At 40.6% G+C, this 17972-nt stretch overlaps 2 protein-coding genes across 2 annotated transcripts; one reads left to right on the top strand and one right to left on the bottom strand.

Annotated features, from left to right (window-relative positions):
* Positions 1 to 647: 647 nt before the first annotated feature.
* On the bottom strand, positions 648 to 9283 carry LOC139932279 (MAU2 chromatid cohesion factor homolog). The gene is made up of 18 exons (XM_071926000.2): positions 9030 to 9283; positions 8612 to 8695; positions 8279 to 8374; positions 7909 to 8003; positions 7706 to 7733; positions 7196 to 7351; positions 6803 to 6949; positions 6527 to 6617; positions 6271 to 6374; positions 5948 to 6025; positions 5294 to 5359; positions 5107 to 5190; positions 4115 to 4164; positions 3886 to 3963; positions 2935 to 3046; positions 2478 to 2568; positions 2171 to 2298; positions 648 to 1998 (listed from the first exon to the last, which is right to left on the bottom strand). Exons 1-18 carry the CDS (start codon positions 9261 to 9263, stop codon positions 1924 to 1926), a joined length of 1797 nt encoding a protein of 598 aa, XP_071782101.1. The 5' UTR covers positions 9264 to 9283; the 3' UTR covers positions 648 to 1923.
* Positions 9284 to 9975: 692 nt separating this feature from the next.
* On the top strand, positions 9976 to 17064 carry LOC139932297 (mitochondrial coenzyme A transporter SLC25A42-like). Its single transcript, XM_071926019.2, has 8 exons — positions 9976 to 10315; positions 10724 to 10886; positions 12585 to 12696; positions 12928 to 12953; positions 13360 to 13526; positions 14296 to 14412; positions 14773 to 14924; positions 15439 to 17064. Exons 2-8 carry the CDS (start codon positions 10800 to 10802, stop codon positions 15762 to 15764), a joined length of 987 nt encoding a protein of 328 aa, XP_071782120.1. The 5' UTR covers positions 9976 to 10315; positions 10724 to 10799; the 3' UTR covers positions 15765 to 17064.
* The last annotated feature ends 908 nt before the right edge of the window (positions 17065 to 17972 follow it).

Raw genomic sequence — 17972 nt, 5'->3', positions numbered from 1 at the left:
ATTCCCTAGAAATTTGCACAAGAGAACGGTTCTCCTAATTAGAGGCTTCACTCTCCTCTGTTATGCCACCTAGACAATTACAGTATGTCATTCTGGACTATATCAGATCTAAGAACAAAAACCCTCTCAGATGGGGGAGCCTGGGACAAAACCTTAGCACAAAAGGGGGTCCATGGCCTAATGGATCTCTTATTTGGGGGTCCTTCACATGAAAAGGTTTGGGAAGTCCTGCATTACATCACCTCTCTGCTATTTTGGTAGGAAAACAGGTTATTTAAAGACAGCCAGTCTGGCAATGTGCCACATTGGTAGAAAATAGTCTCATGATCTTGCATGTGTTTTTGTATAAGCATGAAATGTTTTGAGCTCATTTGCTCGCTCAGGGAGTGAACGTTCAGTCAGCGAAACAGAAATCTAAGCCACATGATACCAAAGTTCTGTGAGGAGAATTTGTGCCATTGTATAAAAAGACTATTCACTTGTACTTTGCACTTTGACAGTTTGCCATTTTCCTGTTGTAAACCACTTTGTAACATGTTTTAATACGTGCCATACAAGTAAAGTTATTATAGGAATAATAATAATGACAATACAAATAAGAGCATATCAAGTTTGCACACTGATGAACAAATCAGTAACTTATCATTTTTAATCATATTTTTATTGGAAAATTGTTGAAAACAATGTAAGCAATAAAAACATAGGCATTGGATAGAATATGGCCAGTACTCAAGCTTAAACTGTGTCCTTACAGAGTGCCTTAAATACCAAGCATTGAGTTTGATTTCTACATAGGATAGCTAAAAATACATATCACACTTTACTAAATTGACTTTATAAAATGTCACTGTACAATAAAAGGTTCAACAAGTGGCAAATCTATACAAACATACTGTAAAGAAAACCAATAACTAGAACTATTAAGACAAATTAAAATATTACAAAATAAAATAAATTCACTTTTTGAATATCTGAAGATTACTGTAAGCTCCAAAAGTCTAAACATGATGATTTGTAAAACTGAATACATGAACAGGAATTCATATATTATGGAACTTCAAAAATATACAGGAGTTTAATGTGTTTTTTTTTAAAAAAGGGCGAGTGGCATCTCTCACAGCCGCCAAATGGTATAAAATTTTGAAGTATTTAAACATTGCTCATTGACAGACGACACCACAGAGGCATCTTCTGGTCCATTAAAGAACTGCACATAATGGTACAGTGTCTCTAAACGATGTAGTTTCCAATCTAGCATCTTACAGCATGAAATTCAACTGATTACTTTGTGAAAACAGATGACAAGATGTGTCTATTCTCTCTAATGTGGATATTGTGCAACAAATTATCTACCAAGTGTTCGTTTTTAGCAACTCAGGCCAGCAACAATTGTACAGGGAGTCCACATCAGTAACTTCCATGCATGAGGAAAAATAGCATTCATACAAAGAAAAGCCAAGCTGTAAAATATTTACCAACAGTTACAAAAATATCAACATGAATAAATTAATTTCTTCTACATTTCTTCTACTGCCCCCGTATCTATCCCCTTTATTTTCCAACGAAAGGAAAAGAAACCTGTTCTCGATATCTGAGGCAAAGAAGCCCTTGTGTAGGTCTCTGTGTGTCCTTCACCACTCCAATGAAGTGTCTACCTCTGCCCCTTTACCCAGCAAGCATCCATGAATAGCCTAAGTGTAGAACAGTAGTGGCAATTCTTTTTAGAGCAATTATGAAACTGATAGCAGACTATTAGGAAGCCATCTTGAGAAGCTCGTAAAGTGAAGGCCCCAACCGCGAGCCTCCTGTTAAATCCGCTCAAATCTTGACTACAGTGGGTCCGGACAGCAGGTTATTAGGCATCCATCTGTTGCATGTGATATTATGTACCAGCTAGCGTCATGTGTGAGACAGAAGGGTCCCTCATAGCAAGCTTGCAAGGCTGGTGGTGGGGCCATTCTGGGCTTGGATCTGGACAGGAGGAGGGCCGTCGGTCCACTGAAAAACAGACAGAAAGACACCGTAATTATGGTAATCCAGAAAACAGACGCATCCGAGGTAAACAGAGCAAGTGAGAAATTGTCAATCCAGTCAGGCAGTGGAGTTACAAGTGATAACGGAGAGCAATGATGTGTAAACTTGGAGAAGCGATGTAAGCTGTTGTACATACACTGATGAGGTTATGCTCAGGGAGGCTGCAGGCAGCAATGTGGTCTTGCAGCAGCTGCTGAGAGAAGTTCTGGTGCATCTGGGCTGCTTCATGGGCGTCCATGGTGTTCCCCAGGGCTTTGTTCAAGTCTACAAATACAACACATGGTCAAAACCTTCCTTCAACTACAGCTTGTTTATCTTGTTGGCATCATAGATTTTGTGCCACAAGCCAAAATGTGATGGAAAATCAGGTCTTTTGTCAATAGTGGTCAGACAATCCTGTGCTTTCATCCAAGTGCTTACAAGCATCCAAGTGCTTTATGTACCTTTCAACAGTGCTGAGGACCATAGCTGAACAGACATGTCAGGGATCTTGCTGGCCAGCTGCATGGCTGGTACAACCATGTTGTTACTTTCCTGAGGAGAAGATGACAACTTATCAGGGAACAAAGTGGTAGAGAACATCACAGACCAGTGAATCTGGCAAGCATCGCACATCAAGAAGGGTAAAATGACAGAATGAACAAGAGATCTACATTCTCTGCATCGCTTTGAAAGTTTAGTTAAAAATATACTTGTCAATAAAAAATTAGTTGAAATGGAAGTGAGACAAAACAAAACTGTTCTATAAATGTTTGAAAGGACACTGTAATCCGTTCTTGTGCCTGGGAAGTAATCACAGCAGTGTTTGAACCCAATTCATGGTTTGGCCACAGAGTGAAAAGTGAATGTCAAGTCAGCTTTCGTGGGGACTTTAGACAATAGTCAGGTATTAAGTCTTACTCTGTGGTTTCCCAGCACATAGAAGATGTGGCCCAGCAGAACCAGGGAGCAGGCAGTCAGTCTGTTCAGGTCCTCAGCGTTGGACATCTTCAGGGTTTCTCTCAGGAAACGTCTGCAACACAAAAAGAGAGAAAACCTGTAATATTGAGGACATACAGGGCACCAGCAGGGTTAACGCCGCGGTTGTGGGCAAGACTGCGGCGGTCAGCATTTTCCCTATTCATAAATGGGGTTTGCCGCCTCAGTTTTACCGCTCACACTATTTTGGCTCCACCACCTGCTTCTGAACATTTGCATCATATGTCCCGTAAGCGATTAATACAAGCACACCGCTGCGCAACAATACCACTTGCTCTGGCAAGGCAGTATGGTTAAAAAGTTTCATAATAAACCAAATATCAATAAAAGCTAGGTTGTGTTGTGTTTGTGTTTCAGTGCAGTCCTTGGAAACAGGGTTACCATATCTTTTCCCAACAATTTTGCCTAGCATGACACGACCTCTTCTCTTAATATACAGAGTTCTGCTGCCAAGAACTTCGGCTTTCTTTGCCTTTCTGGCATATCTAGTTTGTGATCCATTGTGCTTGCGCATGGGCGTGGATGACCAGGGGGGTGTTTAATATGCAAAACTTCATTTACATATTGATTTTCATTGGCTTTCACTTGGGCCACCGTGGACAATAACATGTAAACTATCTCTGCAGCAGTAACATTATGAATCGCCTCAAATTCCTGCGCTGCAGATTTAGTGCTGCAGCAATGCTGTTACAGCTGAGTTTTATGACTACGGATCACAGTGTGGTCGATACCTTCACTATTCATAGAAAGTGTTCTGAATGCATTTCCATGTGAGGGAAGAAAACATCACTTTGATCAGTTCAGTGTGTGTGTGTGTGTGTGTGTGTGTGTGTGTGTTTGCACGAAACAATGTATGATTTGCAGAGTCCGTACTTGGCCTCATTGTAGCGTCCTTGGAAGAAGGACAGGAGTCCCCTGATGTAGAAGGCTGCAGCACGTAGACAATGGGAGCTGGATCAGAAACAGAGACAAGTGGTTCGATTTAGATTGTACGGTAGTTTAAAAACAAAGTATTTGTATTGTATAGATATATTAGCCTAATTACACACTGAGAAAGAATGAAAACATGCACTGGTGTTTGGCATTGTCTTATGCATTTTACCTGACTGGGAAGTTGTGGTCTGGGTTTATTCTCTCTAGGAGACTGTACAGCTGGAGGAGTAACGAAAAGGAAATGAGTTGAATGGGTTTGCATATTAGGCAAATTCATACTTCACTCTGAAGTCTCATTTGTGAAAAAAAAAAAAAAAAAGGAACAGGGTACATTCCCTTCAGCTGTTCATGCTAATTGTTTCTGTGGAGTAGTCTATGATATGTGTGAATAAGACGATCACACATTTGTCCAACTGCCGAAATCATCTCCATGAAAGCTGAATGGACGACTAAAATCACTGTGAAAGCAGGTGTGAAGTCCAACCACAAGAACACTGGGTGTTATGTACACTGGAGGAAAGCAAACACGTTTACAAAAAAGTGAACGTGGAGTACACAACAAAGATGATACACTCAACTACTGAAAAAGCTTCCACTAACCACTTCTCGCTGAAGTAGGAATGCCCCTTAACTCTTATGGATGGATGATGAAACAGATGAATGTGTACTCGTTAAAAAACAGCAAGTGAGTACAATGGACCAAAAACATGCTGGCCTCTTGGATGGACATTATTTGGTCCTCTTGGTCCAGTCTACAAATAGTAGCAAGAGCAGATGTAGACATTTGGACTCAACAGGAGAATGAGCAGAATGGCTAGTGACAGTTGGGGGCTGAACACATACACAAGGGAAACAGGGCACATATGCAGCCTGTCACTGGCAAGTTGTCAGAAACTTGCACTGTACTTGTGTTGTACTTCTAATTCTGACCAAGGAATCTACAAAGGTTCACAGCAACAGATTGCTTGATTCTGACAGTGCCTGGATGCGTTGAATTATGAGATAACCCATGACATCAAATAAAGAGGGTGTCTTATTTATGCATCTTGTCTATTCACAACTATTTCGAGATTATTCTTTTCTTCATTGTTTTACTTCAAAGATGTTTATTAAATGATTATTATATCATTATCATTATATTATGATTATTATTAAACTAACCTCCTGGTGTCTGTTTCCTTCCCTGATGTAGACACTGGCCAAGTTGGTTACAATAAATGTCCATAGCTCCTGGTGCGTGGTGAGCTGGAACACAAACCCCAATTAGCACATGCAATACAATACAATACAATAAAGAGAGAAATTCCACTGCATTTGAACAGATATTTGCAGCCAACTAGGCACTCACCCGTAAGGCTGTGGTAAACTGTGCCTCTGCATTATCCATACAGTTCACTGAGATGCAATACAGACCCTAGGGAATGAGAAGGAGGTGTGTTACATGTGACCGTTATAGATGTCAATTACTCACTGAAATACGGATGGGATTTTTAAGAGCTTTTTTCCCCAGGGTTTCAGTTTTGGGAGGTACAAATGGCATGCTTTTGGCAGAAAGATTACCATTGTCCTGCTTTTTGGTGTTCCTGACAGGGTTATTATAGTTTGGGGTTTTTCATTAGTTTTTATTTTTATATAGTTTTTCATTTTTATTTCAATTTCAGTTCATTTTAAGTTAGTTTTCAGATCTGGTTTCGTAGTTTTGTTTTTTTTTTGTTTTTTTTTTACAAATGTTTAGTTTTAGTTTTAGTATTTTTGATAGGGGTGATATTTTGATAGGGGTGATATTTTTTAAAGGTATAATGTTATATGTTTGCAACAGACTTTATGTAATACAAAAAAATCCAATTATTTTGAACATTTATTTTTGTTCCCATTTTAAGTTTACAACAATGTTTTTAACATCTAGTTTTTGTCTTAAGTTTCAGTTCACAATAATAACCTTGGTTCCTGATCACATCCCTGCCAATGCACACGCCTGCATGCTCAGGTTGAAAATACTCACTAATAGCGTGTGAAGCTGGGCAGCGTGGTTGGTGAATAACCTGGGGGACTGTTGGCACAGCTGACACACCTGCGAGATCTGGAGAGACAGAACAGAAAGTCATCAGTGTTCACATTCATATGCTGTTCCTCATTTTATTAATAGATGTTGCAAAAGCGAGTTTCCCGGTTGCTGCACTTGAGGACTTCTACATTCTTGGTAGTGACTTCACGGCCTGAGATATGGCTGTATCTTTTTCACATGGCTACATATCAAATAATACTAAAGATGATACTTAGACTCAAGAAATGAAGGTAGAAACCATGGATACAGCAGCAATGTACCTCTTGTAATGCAGTAGCCTTGTGACCTGTGACGAGTCTACACATGATGATGTGCTCCAGTAGAATGACTTGGAAGGTAGAGAGGATGGGGCTGCAGTCCAACACTGGAACAACAGACAAAATGGAGAAACAGCATATGAGCAAGCGGTGTTAAATATACAATCACTTTCCAGCCCAAAAGCATGGCTCCACATTGCAGCCTCACTCATATTGAATGATTTTTGGGAAATGCACAGGAAAAAGTGGGATAACTCACTTTTTAGTTTCTCAAGCTGCATGAGGGCCTTGTCTGTGTACTTCTGGGCCTTCTCCAGATAGCCTGCCTGCATAGAGTGCATGACCGTCACCTGTAAAATGATAGAATATACATTTAGCACTGAGAACCAATTAGCACAGTACTTCCTAATGCAGTCGAATGAGTATGTTAAAAACAACATGCTCAGTCAACTTTCCACAGAAGAAAAAGCAATACATGTGGGAGACGATAACTTTCTGGAGCTTTCGGGTGGCACAGAAGGATAGGTGGCATTACCAAATATACGAGGACACACATGTGCTCCTTCGGCAGCCAGTGGAAGAGGTCTGCTGGGTTGGTGGGCAGGATCTCGTCGTCGTGGAGCGTAGAGATCGTCTGGATGCACTGCTGCAACTGCTTCAGACACGGCTTCACACTCTTCACCTGGGAAAAACATGACAATATCCTGTCTCAGCCTACTGTATACTCTCATCTCCTTTGTTTCTGTGCCCAAGTTTCCAATAAGCTTTTAGTTGTTTTTGACAGCTAGATATTTAAATGGTCCATCATCCCTATGGCCATTACAATTTCAATATGGACCCTCCTAAGCTGATCAACAATGCCCCCTTAAGTTTATGAATGTCATGTCATTCTCTGCTTTTCTTAACCCTGTCAGACTGGATTTCATACCTGTCCAGCATCCAGGTAGTGTGTGACCTGCAGGACCAGGAAGAAGACCCTCAGCGACTCCTTCTGGATGGGGTTTCCCTGCCAGTTCTCCACGATGGTCCCGCACAGCGTGAGCAGAGGATGCACCTCCCCCAGCTTCCTCTCCATTAGCAGCAACTGGAAGATAAGAAAACATCGGCACACTCAGTATGTGTTAGAATTTGATGTTGTTTTTAAATTGTTTATTATTAGATTATTATGCTATTGCTGTATATAATAATGTAATGATGATAAAATAGAAAACACAAAAAAAAAGAATGTGATGTTATTGTGTTGAAAGAATGAAAGCGTGGTGATTGTTCATACTGCCAAATAATTACCATTAATTACCATACTTTTACACCATAGATACCATAATAAATATCCATACTTGAGCATGGTGAGTGGAAACAGTACACAAAAAGGCATAGTAATACAGATGCAAAAAAGGTTTAATTTTTTCATTCACAAAAAAGTCAACAGAAGACTCACCATTCCTTTACTAAGGAGAAACAACGCCCTGTTAAAAAAAAAGCAGAGACATCAAGTCAGATTATCGAACATCAAGTTCTTCCAATCAACCAATATATAAACACCATGTACTACAGCTGTATTGGTGGCAATGTTTAATAACAATACCACTAAAAGCCTTGTGTGAACAAAAAAAAATCAATAGAGGACTAGGACAAATGTACCTGGTGTATTCTGAGCCCACTACTCTGGCGTACTCCGCTCCAACACCCAGCAGGTCACATGCTGACACCAAGTCTTTCTCCAGTGTATGCAGTTGCTGGAGGAGATAATAAGGTAATAAGTAATAAGACACAAATCAATTAAGACTGCTATTTAGACACAAGAGCCTGGTGAACTCTTCCAAAGACATTAACTAAGAGAAGCTGTGAGCAAACTGGAGTCAGAAAAGTTTATTACACCAATACCATCTTATGGTTGTTGTGCATCTCTTTTCAAAGTACTGCTAGCACTGCATATGAAAATCAATTGAGTGAGTGAAGCAATGCAATACAGTGTCTGTGCTCATTGGGACATATTTATACTAACACATACCGCCAATTGGAACAGCAGCCTGCAGTGCCAGTAAGGGGTTTGCTGTGAGATCTGGATGGCCTTCCGCAATAAGGGTTTTGCAGAATCCACCAGGTTCTGAAAATGAATGAACAGGACCAATATTAAATACTAATCCGCACTGTTTGCAAGTAGCATAATAAACTTCACCAGCCCAACCATTTCTTTCTGACACCATGACCATCTCGTTAGGTGTTACAGAAAGTACAGGCGACTGCAATATTTATGTAGAAAACGTTAATTTACGAAAACAAATGTATTTCCAAATCCAAGGCTTGCAAACCAAACATTTCATAAAATTATAGTTGGGTTTACCTGTTGGCAGAAGAGTTCTGACAAAATACTGGCAGCCTCAAATTTGACATCTTCAAACTGAGGGACCTGCTGAGATATAAACCACTGCAAAAAGAAATGAAATAAAAAATCATGTTAGCGGCGTCATATTGCCAGACGTGCATTCACTTTTAATCAGCAACTTTTCCATAAAGCGCCTTAACGTTACTTGGCTAACACCAGTAAAGAGCGAAAGCGAGCGACTCGGATATTTAATAATAAAACGGCCGACAAAACGGGATGCTAACTGAATCTAGCATCTCAACTTCTCTATAAATGTAACTTTCGTCATGGAACAGCTATTTTAACACTTCCCCGTTACTGATTCCGCTGGCTTTGGCCTATGCCCATCCCCTCCGCTGCCCCATCCCCGCTCTTTCCCAGAGCAACTGTCCCTCACCGCTTTCTCCAGGTGGCTCCGGGCTAGCTCGCTGTTCTTGGTGTGGTGGTAGAGAACCGAGCCCAGCTGGAGGTGCGTCCGGGCCTCGATCCTCTGCTGGGGCTTGAACTGAAACACGGCCTGTAGACAGTGCACACAGAGTCGGATTTTGGGCGGACTCGAGGTTCTGAAATGCTCTGCAAAACCGAGAAGGGCGAGGTACCAAGGCTCCGGGGCCTCTACGTTTGACGCCATTTTCCCCGACAACAACAACAAGTTTTTCAGCGCTATGGCGAGATTCCAGGGTTGCCAGGTTAGGTCGCGTAGAACCCTCGACAAAGGTCTCCAGAAGCCCCAACCGTGTCTGATACTCACTCTTATTTTTCATTTTCCCCAGTGAGGAGTATTCACTTGTAATCATCTTCAAGCAAATGTGGAATTATCATGGATAGGACTTAGAATTAATAATTTGTTTGATACGGGCCTTTGTACCAGTTGAAATTAGTTTACAGAAGAAGTGCATCCAGAGCAAATACTCCGTAATTATAAATTCAGAAACTTTTGTGGGTCTTTGCTTGTATATATAATAATGATTCCTGAAACCAGGATAAGCCCATATTATGTTCTTGTCAAATTAACCCCCCACCACACACACATATACAACTGCACTGGCAGGGCTCCTGAACCCAAGTTAGACAGAACTGTCAGAAATTAACAGTTGAGCTCCTCCAACTCAAACATTTTACTTTCATCCCCATTGTAGAAGGCTAGTTGCTCAGTGAATATGAGGGAAATCGCACTGGAACACGAAATGAGCAGTCTAAATGAAAAAGGCATTTAATCACTGCAAATAAATAACGGCTGATTTGGTCAGTATGCCCCAAACTGGCAACCCAATGTTGTAGCAACCCTCGCGAGATTTTATCATAGCAACGGGATTCGTTCATGGGTATTGTAGTCCAAAATACAAGCATAGGTTGCCCTCGATCTGATAAGCCTTTGAAAAGCCCAAATAATCTTGTGCGCAAAACCAACCAGCAACTCCGAGAAGAAATTCCTCGCAGACGCCTCTAAAAATAGGCAACCTTCTCCTGCAGCGGCGTTGACACCTGCCGTTTCCAATCACCTTCACAGAAACGTCAACAGCGTGAAAGACGTGCAGACACAACACAGCGTGTTGCAAGACAAGAGCGATTGACCAGCTTCCAGTGAGCAAACAAGAAGTGTGCAAGAATCTGGGTTGGACAAATAAATACCAAGAGGATTTTTCAAACACGGATTTCTGTCCTTTTTAAACACGGAGCAAGGTAACAAATGACAGTCTGTTAAGGAAGAAATCATCTTGATTTAGTAGCAATACTTGCCACAGGCCTGTTTGATTATTCTGATTTTAACTATATGGTGCGCAGTTGATTTCTTTGAGGTGTGGCCGTTAAGTTATCGTCCACATCTGTTTTAGTTCATTGACAAGTGGGACAATTTGAGTATAATTAGACAAAGTATTTGGTGCTTTAGGGGAAAATAACTCTGAACTGCACAGTAAGGCTTCCGATACTGTATCTTCCTATATTGTAATGTGATACTCATGTTTACAGTGCAGGCTGCTTGTGTATTATGGCAGTGCGACATGGCGTGCTGTTGTGAAATCATGTCTCTATAATTGTCTCCACTTCTTCTCCTTTTTTTTATTTATTGCATTCTGTTGTCTTCTGCAGAGGTTCCCTGTCTGTGTTGAGCTGAATGAGTGAGTGACTGACTGTCTGAAAGCCTGATTATCCGTCAAGGGCACACATGGCCCACCGTGTGCACGACCACCAGAGCGCCCTGCCAGTGGCCCAGGACACGGTGCTGTCTCTGCCCCCCTCCAGCCAGCCAGAAGTGAGTACTGTGCCTCTCCTGACCCTTTCTCCATAGACGTTTGTTACAGTTATTTTGACAGATAAAGCGTGGTATGCAGTGTGTTTGTTTTATTCAAGTTGTTACAAGTCATGTTTGATGCTGTTTGAAACACCTGCAGTAGTTCTAATGTGGTACATTGTGGGTAAATCTCCCATTGGACTTTGTATTCACTATTTTCCTGATATATTTTCAGGCTATAGGGTGGTGTACCCGTCAAACACTTGTCATTCACATTATATTTCCCACTATTATAGGTTATGCATTGTAAAAATAAAAAAATAAAATCCTTTAAATTCTTTTTAAATTGCATTTTTAAATTCATTTTAAAAGCCGTTAAAAAGATCTTGTAATCTTTAACATTACCATATCAGTATGATTTCATGATATTGTTCAACACTAAACCACACTGTATGGCTCTCGGGCTCTCAGGGCTATTATGGGGCTGTTGTTGAGCGTGGAGCTTTGCTGGTACATGCTTGCTCTGAGTACATGCCTCTGCCAGAACGTTGCTCTAAATAGCAGGAAGGTGCCAGCAGCAGCCGGCCAGCTCAGCCTGTCTTCAGTTTACAGAGTTATAGGTGGCACTGACTGAGGAGACTCACGGCAGCTGGTTTACTCTAGCACCATAGAATGTTTTTCTAGAATAAACATCTTTTCAAATGACTGAAATAGTGAGTTTATCAGCCATTATATATACTGTTGCCAGAGTAAAAAAGAAAGCTAAAAGTCAGTTGGTGGGCAGTTGAAGTTAAGAGAAATGAGCGTTGCTATGTCATTCTCTGCCATAAATACTGCTAATCTTCCCCTGAGCAAAACACTCAACCCTCAACTGGTCCCTTGGACAATTGGACAATTACCCAGAATAGAAGAATGTAGTTGTTTTGGGCAGCGCACAGGTATTTATGTGTTTAACTGTGTGAGTATATAGCAAGGTGTTGCTGAAAAACAGCAGTTGTCCTCAGTCTGTAGCTTTACGCATATTGGTAAATTGATTGTGTGTATGAATAATTTTATACTGTGTATGTAAATGAATAAACTCCTAACCTATTTCCTTCATCTAGGTCACTGAGTTGTGAAAAACAAACAAAAAAAACACCAGTCAGGACTAAAACCTGTTGTATGCATTACAATATACTTGCGAAAGACCATGTTTGTTATTCATGCCAAACACTCCTTATCAGCTAGAGAGACTGTTTATTGGGTCCAACTTGCCCATCCAGCTGAACACGTACACAAATACACACACACACACCCACACACACACAGACATGCTACAAGGAAGTACAGCTCGGTGTTATCTTATCTCTTGTTATTCTGACATACAACAGTTGAGTCACTCTGGCTCTAAGCCACACATGCAGATTTTACTGAGCTATGTCAGCTACTTTGTTGACGGATATACATGGGAGCACTAGTGCTGATAAGCGTATGTGCACGTGTGTGTGTGTGTGTGTGTGTGTGTGTGTGTGTGTTATATGCTTGTGAGGATCAAACATCCCCATAAAGAGAGAAAAATGACTAAAATCCTCCTGACTCGGGACATTTTATTATAAGGGTTACTGTTAGCTTTTTAGTGGCACCAGTTTGGGAATAAATGGAAGTTGATGAAATGTCCTCACAAATCTTGCAACACAAATATGTGTGTGTGTGTGTGTGTGTGTGTGTGTGTGAAAACAGGACTTCAGGCAGAGATGGACGGTGCTGGACTCCCTGCTGTGTGGTGCGTTTGCTGGAGCCGTGGCCAAAACAGTCATCGCTCCTCTGGATCGAACCAAGATCATCTTCCAAGGCAAGCACAACACTCCATAAACATGATTTACAAACACAGAATCTAGAGGCTTTCTGTAAATTTGAATTGAATTCTGTTGTTGATGTTATTACAGTAAATCATACATGTAACAGTTGGAGTTTGCACCGACCGTTGTAACAGTGCTTAACTAGCTGCTAATCCTCTTAGTAGATGTTTAGCCTACATGTTGTTTAACTCTTGAGTTTCTCTTTCTCCCTTTATTTGTCACAGTGTCCTCAAACAGATTCTCTGCCAAGGTGAGTTCAGGTCTCTATCCCATCAATAATAAATCTGTTCTAGATGTAGCAGATTTAGTACTTAGCATAGGCATCCAGCCAGGGCAAAATTGAAGGGCTTCAAAGTAGACTAGAACATATCTAGTATATCTCTACTGTAGTATTATTGAAGATGCCAGCAAAATGTCAGTATCAGTGGCAATATTGCATTTGATTTCTGAATCAGTCAGTCTCTCATTCACTTACTTATTTACTCACTCACTCATCCACTTACTAACTCAGTCACTCAGTCACTCATTAACTTACTCAGTCTCCTAATCTTTACACATCTGATTTTACACTTGACTATATAGCAGGAATCTCTTGAATGTGTTATGATCGTTAGTAAATAAAAAGCTAAATGTACCACTGCACTTGCTGTCCTCAGGAGGCCTTCCGGCTCATCTACTGCACATACATGAAGGACGGGCTGCTCAGTCTGTGGAGGGGAAACTCTGCCACCATGGTGCGGGTCATCCCCTACGCTGCCATCCAGTTCTGCTCCCATGAGCAGTACAAAAGGTTACTGGGGAGCCACTACGGCCTCCAGGGAAAGTGAGTAGAGGCTCCTTGGACCACAGCAGATGCAGTAGTTGTGATAATTTACATACCAGCTCTGTACAGTCATCTGTAGAAGACACACAGCTGGAATGACTCAATTGTTTAACCAGCTACTGCATGTGTTGGTGATCTCTGCTACTTGTTTTAACTCGTTTAGTTTGGTGATGGGTGATTAAAACATCACCTAAATAATTACCAAATCACCAAAATAATACATCATGGGCAGATGATTTCAATATCAGCATGCTGTCTAATAATCAATATGATACTGATTTTTTTAAGAAACTTACACTACCAGTCAAAAGTTTGGACACACACATTTTTCTTTATTTTTTTTTACTATTTTTTTTACATTTTAGAATAATAGTAAAGACATCAAAACTAGGAAATAACACAAATGGAATTATGCAGTGACCAAAACAGTGTAAACAAATCAAAACGATCTTATATTTTAGATTCTTTAAAGTAGCCACCCTTTGCCTTGCAAGGCAAAGGCTTTGGAAAGAAATTCATACAAAGGCATCAACTTCACTATTTAAGAAAAAACTAATTTCAAGCATTTAAGCATAAGCCTTTAGATCAAAATGGCTTTTAAGATAATGAAAAACATAGTACTTTCAATCAGGTGTGTCCAAACCTTTGACTGGTAGTGTACATTAACTATATTTTAATCACATTATAGTATGTACTGTTATATACTACAGTATCATGGACCTACAGACACTCATGCTAACATGTAATTGAATCTGTGTTCTTGCTTCAGAGCTCTGCCTCCCCTCCCTCGCCTCCTGGCCGGCTCGCTGGCTGGCACCACCGCTGTGATGCTCACCTACCCTCTGGACATGATGCGAGCCAGGATGGCAGTCACTGCCAGAGAAATGTAGGCACCCACCTACTGTTACATTCCCACAACACCCACTGCTAAGTGCCAAGGGATCCCCCACTCTCTAGTCCCATTGTTTTTATTCCAATTACAGTAAAAGGGACAAACGTAGAGCATGGCAGTTAAATACACTAAATGTCACAAATTCTGCACAGTTTGCCACATCATATGAGTTTGATATACAAGGGGATATACAGTATATATCCCCTTCTACTCTTAATAAAAATTTTAAAAAAATACTGTTCACAAAATGTACTTATTGTAAGTTGCTTTGGACAAAAGCGTCTGCTAAATGACATAATGTAATATAAATATAGTGTGCATAATATCTTACCTGAGGCCCTTTTCCCCCCACAGGTACAGCAACATCATGCACGCCTTTGTGCGAATCTCCCAGGAAGAGGGTGTGAGGACGCTTTACAGAGGCTTCACCCCCACCATCCTGGGAGTCATCCCATACGCAGGCATCACATTCTTCACCTACGAGACCCTCAAGAAACTACACGCAGGTACTGATCATGGTTCTTGAGCTACACGCCCGCATTCAGTGATGATCTGTGAAGTCGCTTGAAATGTAAATGGTATCTCTGTAAATTTCCGTTATAGTACACTACCAGTCAAAAGTTTGGCATTTTTCTTTATTTTTACTATTTTTCACATTTTAGAATAATAGCAAAGACATCAAAGCTATGAAATAACACAAATGGAATTATGCAGTGACCAACAAAGTGTTAAACAAATCAAAACTATCTATTATATTTTAGATTCTTTAAAGTAGCCACCCTTTGCCTTGATGGAAAGGTAAAGGCTTTGGAAAGAAATTCATACATATTCATACAAATTTCAAGCATTTAAGCATAAACCTTTAGATCAAAATGGCTTTATGGTAATGAAAAACAGTGGAATCAGGTGTGTCCAAACGTTTGACTGGTAGTGTATATACTGTAAATGATCCTATTATTGACTATTATTGACTCAGAGGTTCAACTCTTTCTCTGACATTGTTTCCATCCTTCTCTCCAGAAAAGACAAAGAGGTCCCAGCCATACCCCCACGAGCGCCTGGCCTTCGGTGCGTGCGCCGGCCTCATCGGACAGTCGGCTTCGTACCCGCTGGACGTGGTCCGCCGGCGCATGCAGACGGCCGGCGTCACCGGCTCGACCTACGGCACAATTCTGGGCACCATGCGAGAGATCGTCACGCAGGAGGGAGTCGTACGCGGACTGTACAAAGGCCTGAGCATGAACTGGGTGAAAGGGCCCATCGCCGTGGGGGTGAGCTTGACCACGTTTGACCTCACACACAGCCTCCTGCACAAACTGCACCAGATGGGCTGCTTCACCCACTAAATCAGCAACGGAGGACGGAGCGACGGCGACAAAAATCACGGATGAGACTGCCATGTGGGAGGCGGTCAAGCCAGTCACAGAGAGACTTTGAATGTATGGCAATAATAACCAGTCTGTCCACTCTGCAGGACTGTCCTGCTGCACTCTCCTTTTCACCTCACACAGGGATTCAAGGGAGTGTGTGTGTGTGTGTGTTGACATTGGGATAGCGGATCTATCTTGTACACAGCTGCACAGTATCGAAAGGTTGGGTAAACGCACAAGATCCACACTCGTCGTCCCTAGAAGACAATGTCAGCTGAGTGCAAAGACAAAATAAGTGTCTTTAAATGAATTTATCGCAGCTTTGTCTTGAGCTCATCGTGCTGTCACGGTGGCGATTAGAGCGATTGACAGCGGAAATGCGTGGATAAGGACACTGGTTGCTTCATGATGAGTGCATGTGGAGAATTTAGTTTTGTGTTAATTTGTGTTAATACAATAATGGACGCACAATTTTATCTTCAGCTTTCTTTCAACTAAACGGTATCGGCGAAGAAAACAGTGTTTTAAGTGAGTTTTATTGCTTTGATATGTTTTTATTTGATTTTGATGGAAATTTTATTTTTACTTGAATCATATATCGCAGCTTTCTTTCTTTTTGATTATTTCAAGCAGCCTGATCGTGTAGGGTTAATGCTTTGTGGGTGTAACTCGCTCAGTCATTCTGAATCAAACTGAGTTTTGGCATTAACGTTTGACGTGTCACCTGATACCCGTCACTAAGGAAGTAATTATGCAATGGTTTATGTTTTAATTCTCCGTTTTATTTAGGTGCCAAGGTGGAATGAATGGAGATGGATGGAATGAATGGTTGTGGGTCAGGGATCATGTCAGCAGGACTGCACAGTTTCACTGTCCGTTGTAAAGCACTTAAGTATTATGGTAAAGTTTTATAATGTCTAACATGTGGAGGCAAATCAATTATATGAGAAATAAATCTATACATATTTCAGATATTAAAATATGTCCATATTATCTAAGATATCATTTATATTTCTTCCTGTGCTCACTTTGTTGTGGAGCTTCTGTCTGTGATGTTCATTGCCTTTGCTTGATAGTGAGGCACTGTTCACTTGAAAAATACTGTTATGCCAAAGCACTCACCTTTATAACTCTGAGTTTTATGTGAAATAATGAGTAATCATACTTTCATTGCTAACCTAAATTTCTAAAATGCAATATTTCCAAAGATCTATACGTTTACTGTTGTTTCAAGCAAAAATTACCACTTGCAATAATAAAGGTGTCTTATCACTACGCTGAGCAATGAGTCCGTTTGTCCACTTGAGGGAGCCGTGTGACAGGCTGTCTCAGCATCAGGGACATTGACTAGGGGCCTCAGAGAAATTTGAATTTGAAGGCTGTATTAGTTACAATAGATATTTACTGGCCAAAGGACAATTTATCCCTACAATTGTACAACCACTGCTTGACACATTTTGTTCTGTTTTGTGTACAGATTTTGGTTTAATTACGTTGCTGCAACATCACAGCAATTTAAATTCTGTGTTTGGCATCTATTCAACTCAGGCCATTTGCCAAATTTGAAACTCTTAAATAATCTAAGTAGAAATAGATGGCACTATCCAATATGTCATATATAAGAATATAAGTGCAATATATGACATATCAAGTTGATTAATCATTTCTGAACTGCTTGGGTTTGAGAGACCAGCCCGCTCAGTAGTTCCAGTAGGTGGCAGCAGTCAGCAGCTGCTGGTCTTCTCTGAGCACCAGGAGCATGATGGAGGTTAGTTAGGGCTCTGATCACCTCCTGCCCTGAACTTGACCTTCACTCTGCTCACTGTGACACTTTTACTGCTCTGTGCCAAGTCTCTGTGATTCTGTGGATTCTGTATGCAGTTCTGTCTTATTTTCTAAATGCTGCAAAAGCTGTGTTTGTTTTGCTAAACGAAATTTTGCAAAAAATATTAATTGAATGTCAGTGATATCAGTGAATATCAGTTATAAAACAGTATAAAGACTAATCACACACCACAACATTGTATAAATATTTTATACATTTTTATTCTTTGTTTTATGCACAGATGTTCTGAAGACAAAAAAATTTATATATGGACATTGTAACAAAGAAAATTGAAATGAGACACCTTAGCTCAAAAATATTTTTTTGTTGTTATTTATATAATATCTAATTAAAAGCCA

This window comes from Centroberyx gerrardi, chromosome 9, assembly GCF_048128805.1.
Source record: "Centroberyx gerrardi isolate f3 chromosome 9, fCenGer3.hap1.cur.20231027, whole genome shotgun sequence".
Taxonomy (NCBI): domain Eukaryota; kingdom Metazoa; phylum Chordata; class Actinopteri; order Beryciformes; family Berycidae; genus Centroberyx; species Centroberyx gerrardi.
The sequence above is the reverse complement of the archived record's forward strand: the minus strand, read 5'-3'. Positions and strand labels throughout refer to the sequence as shown.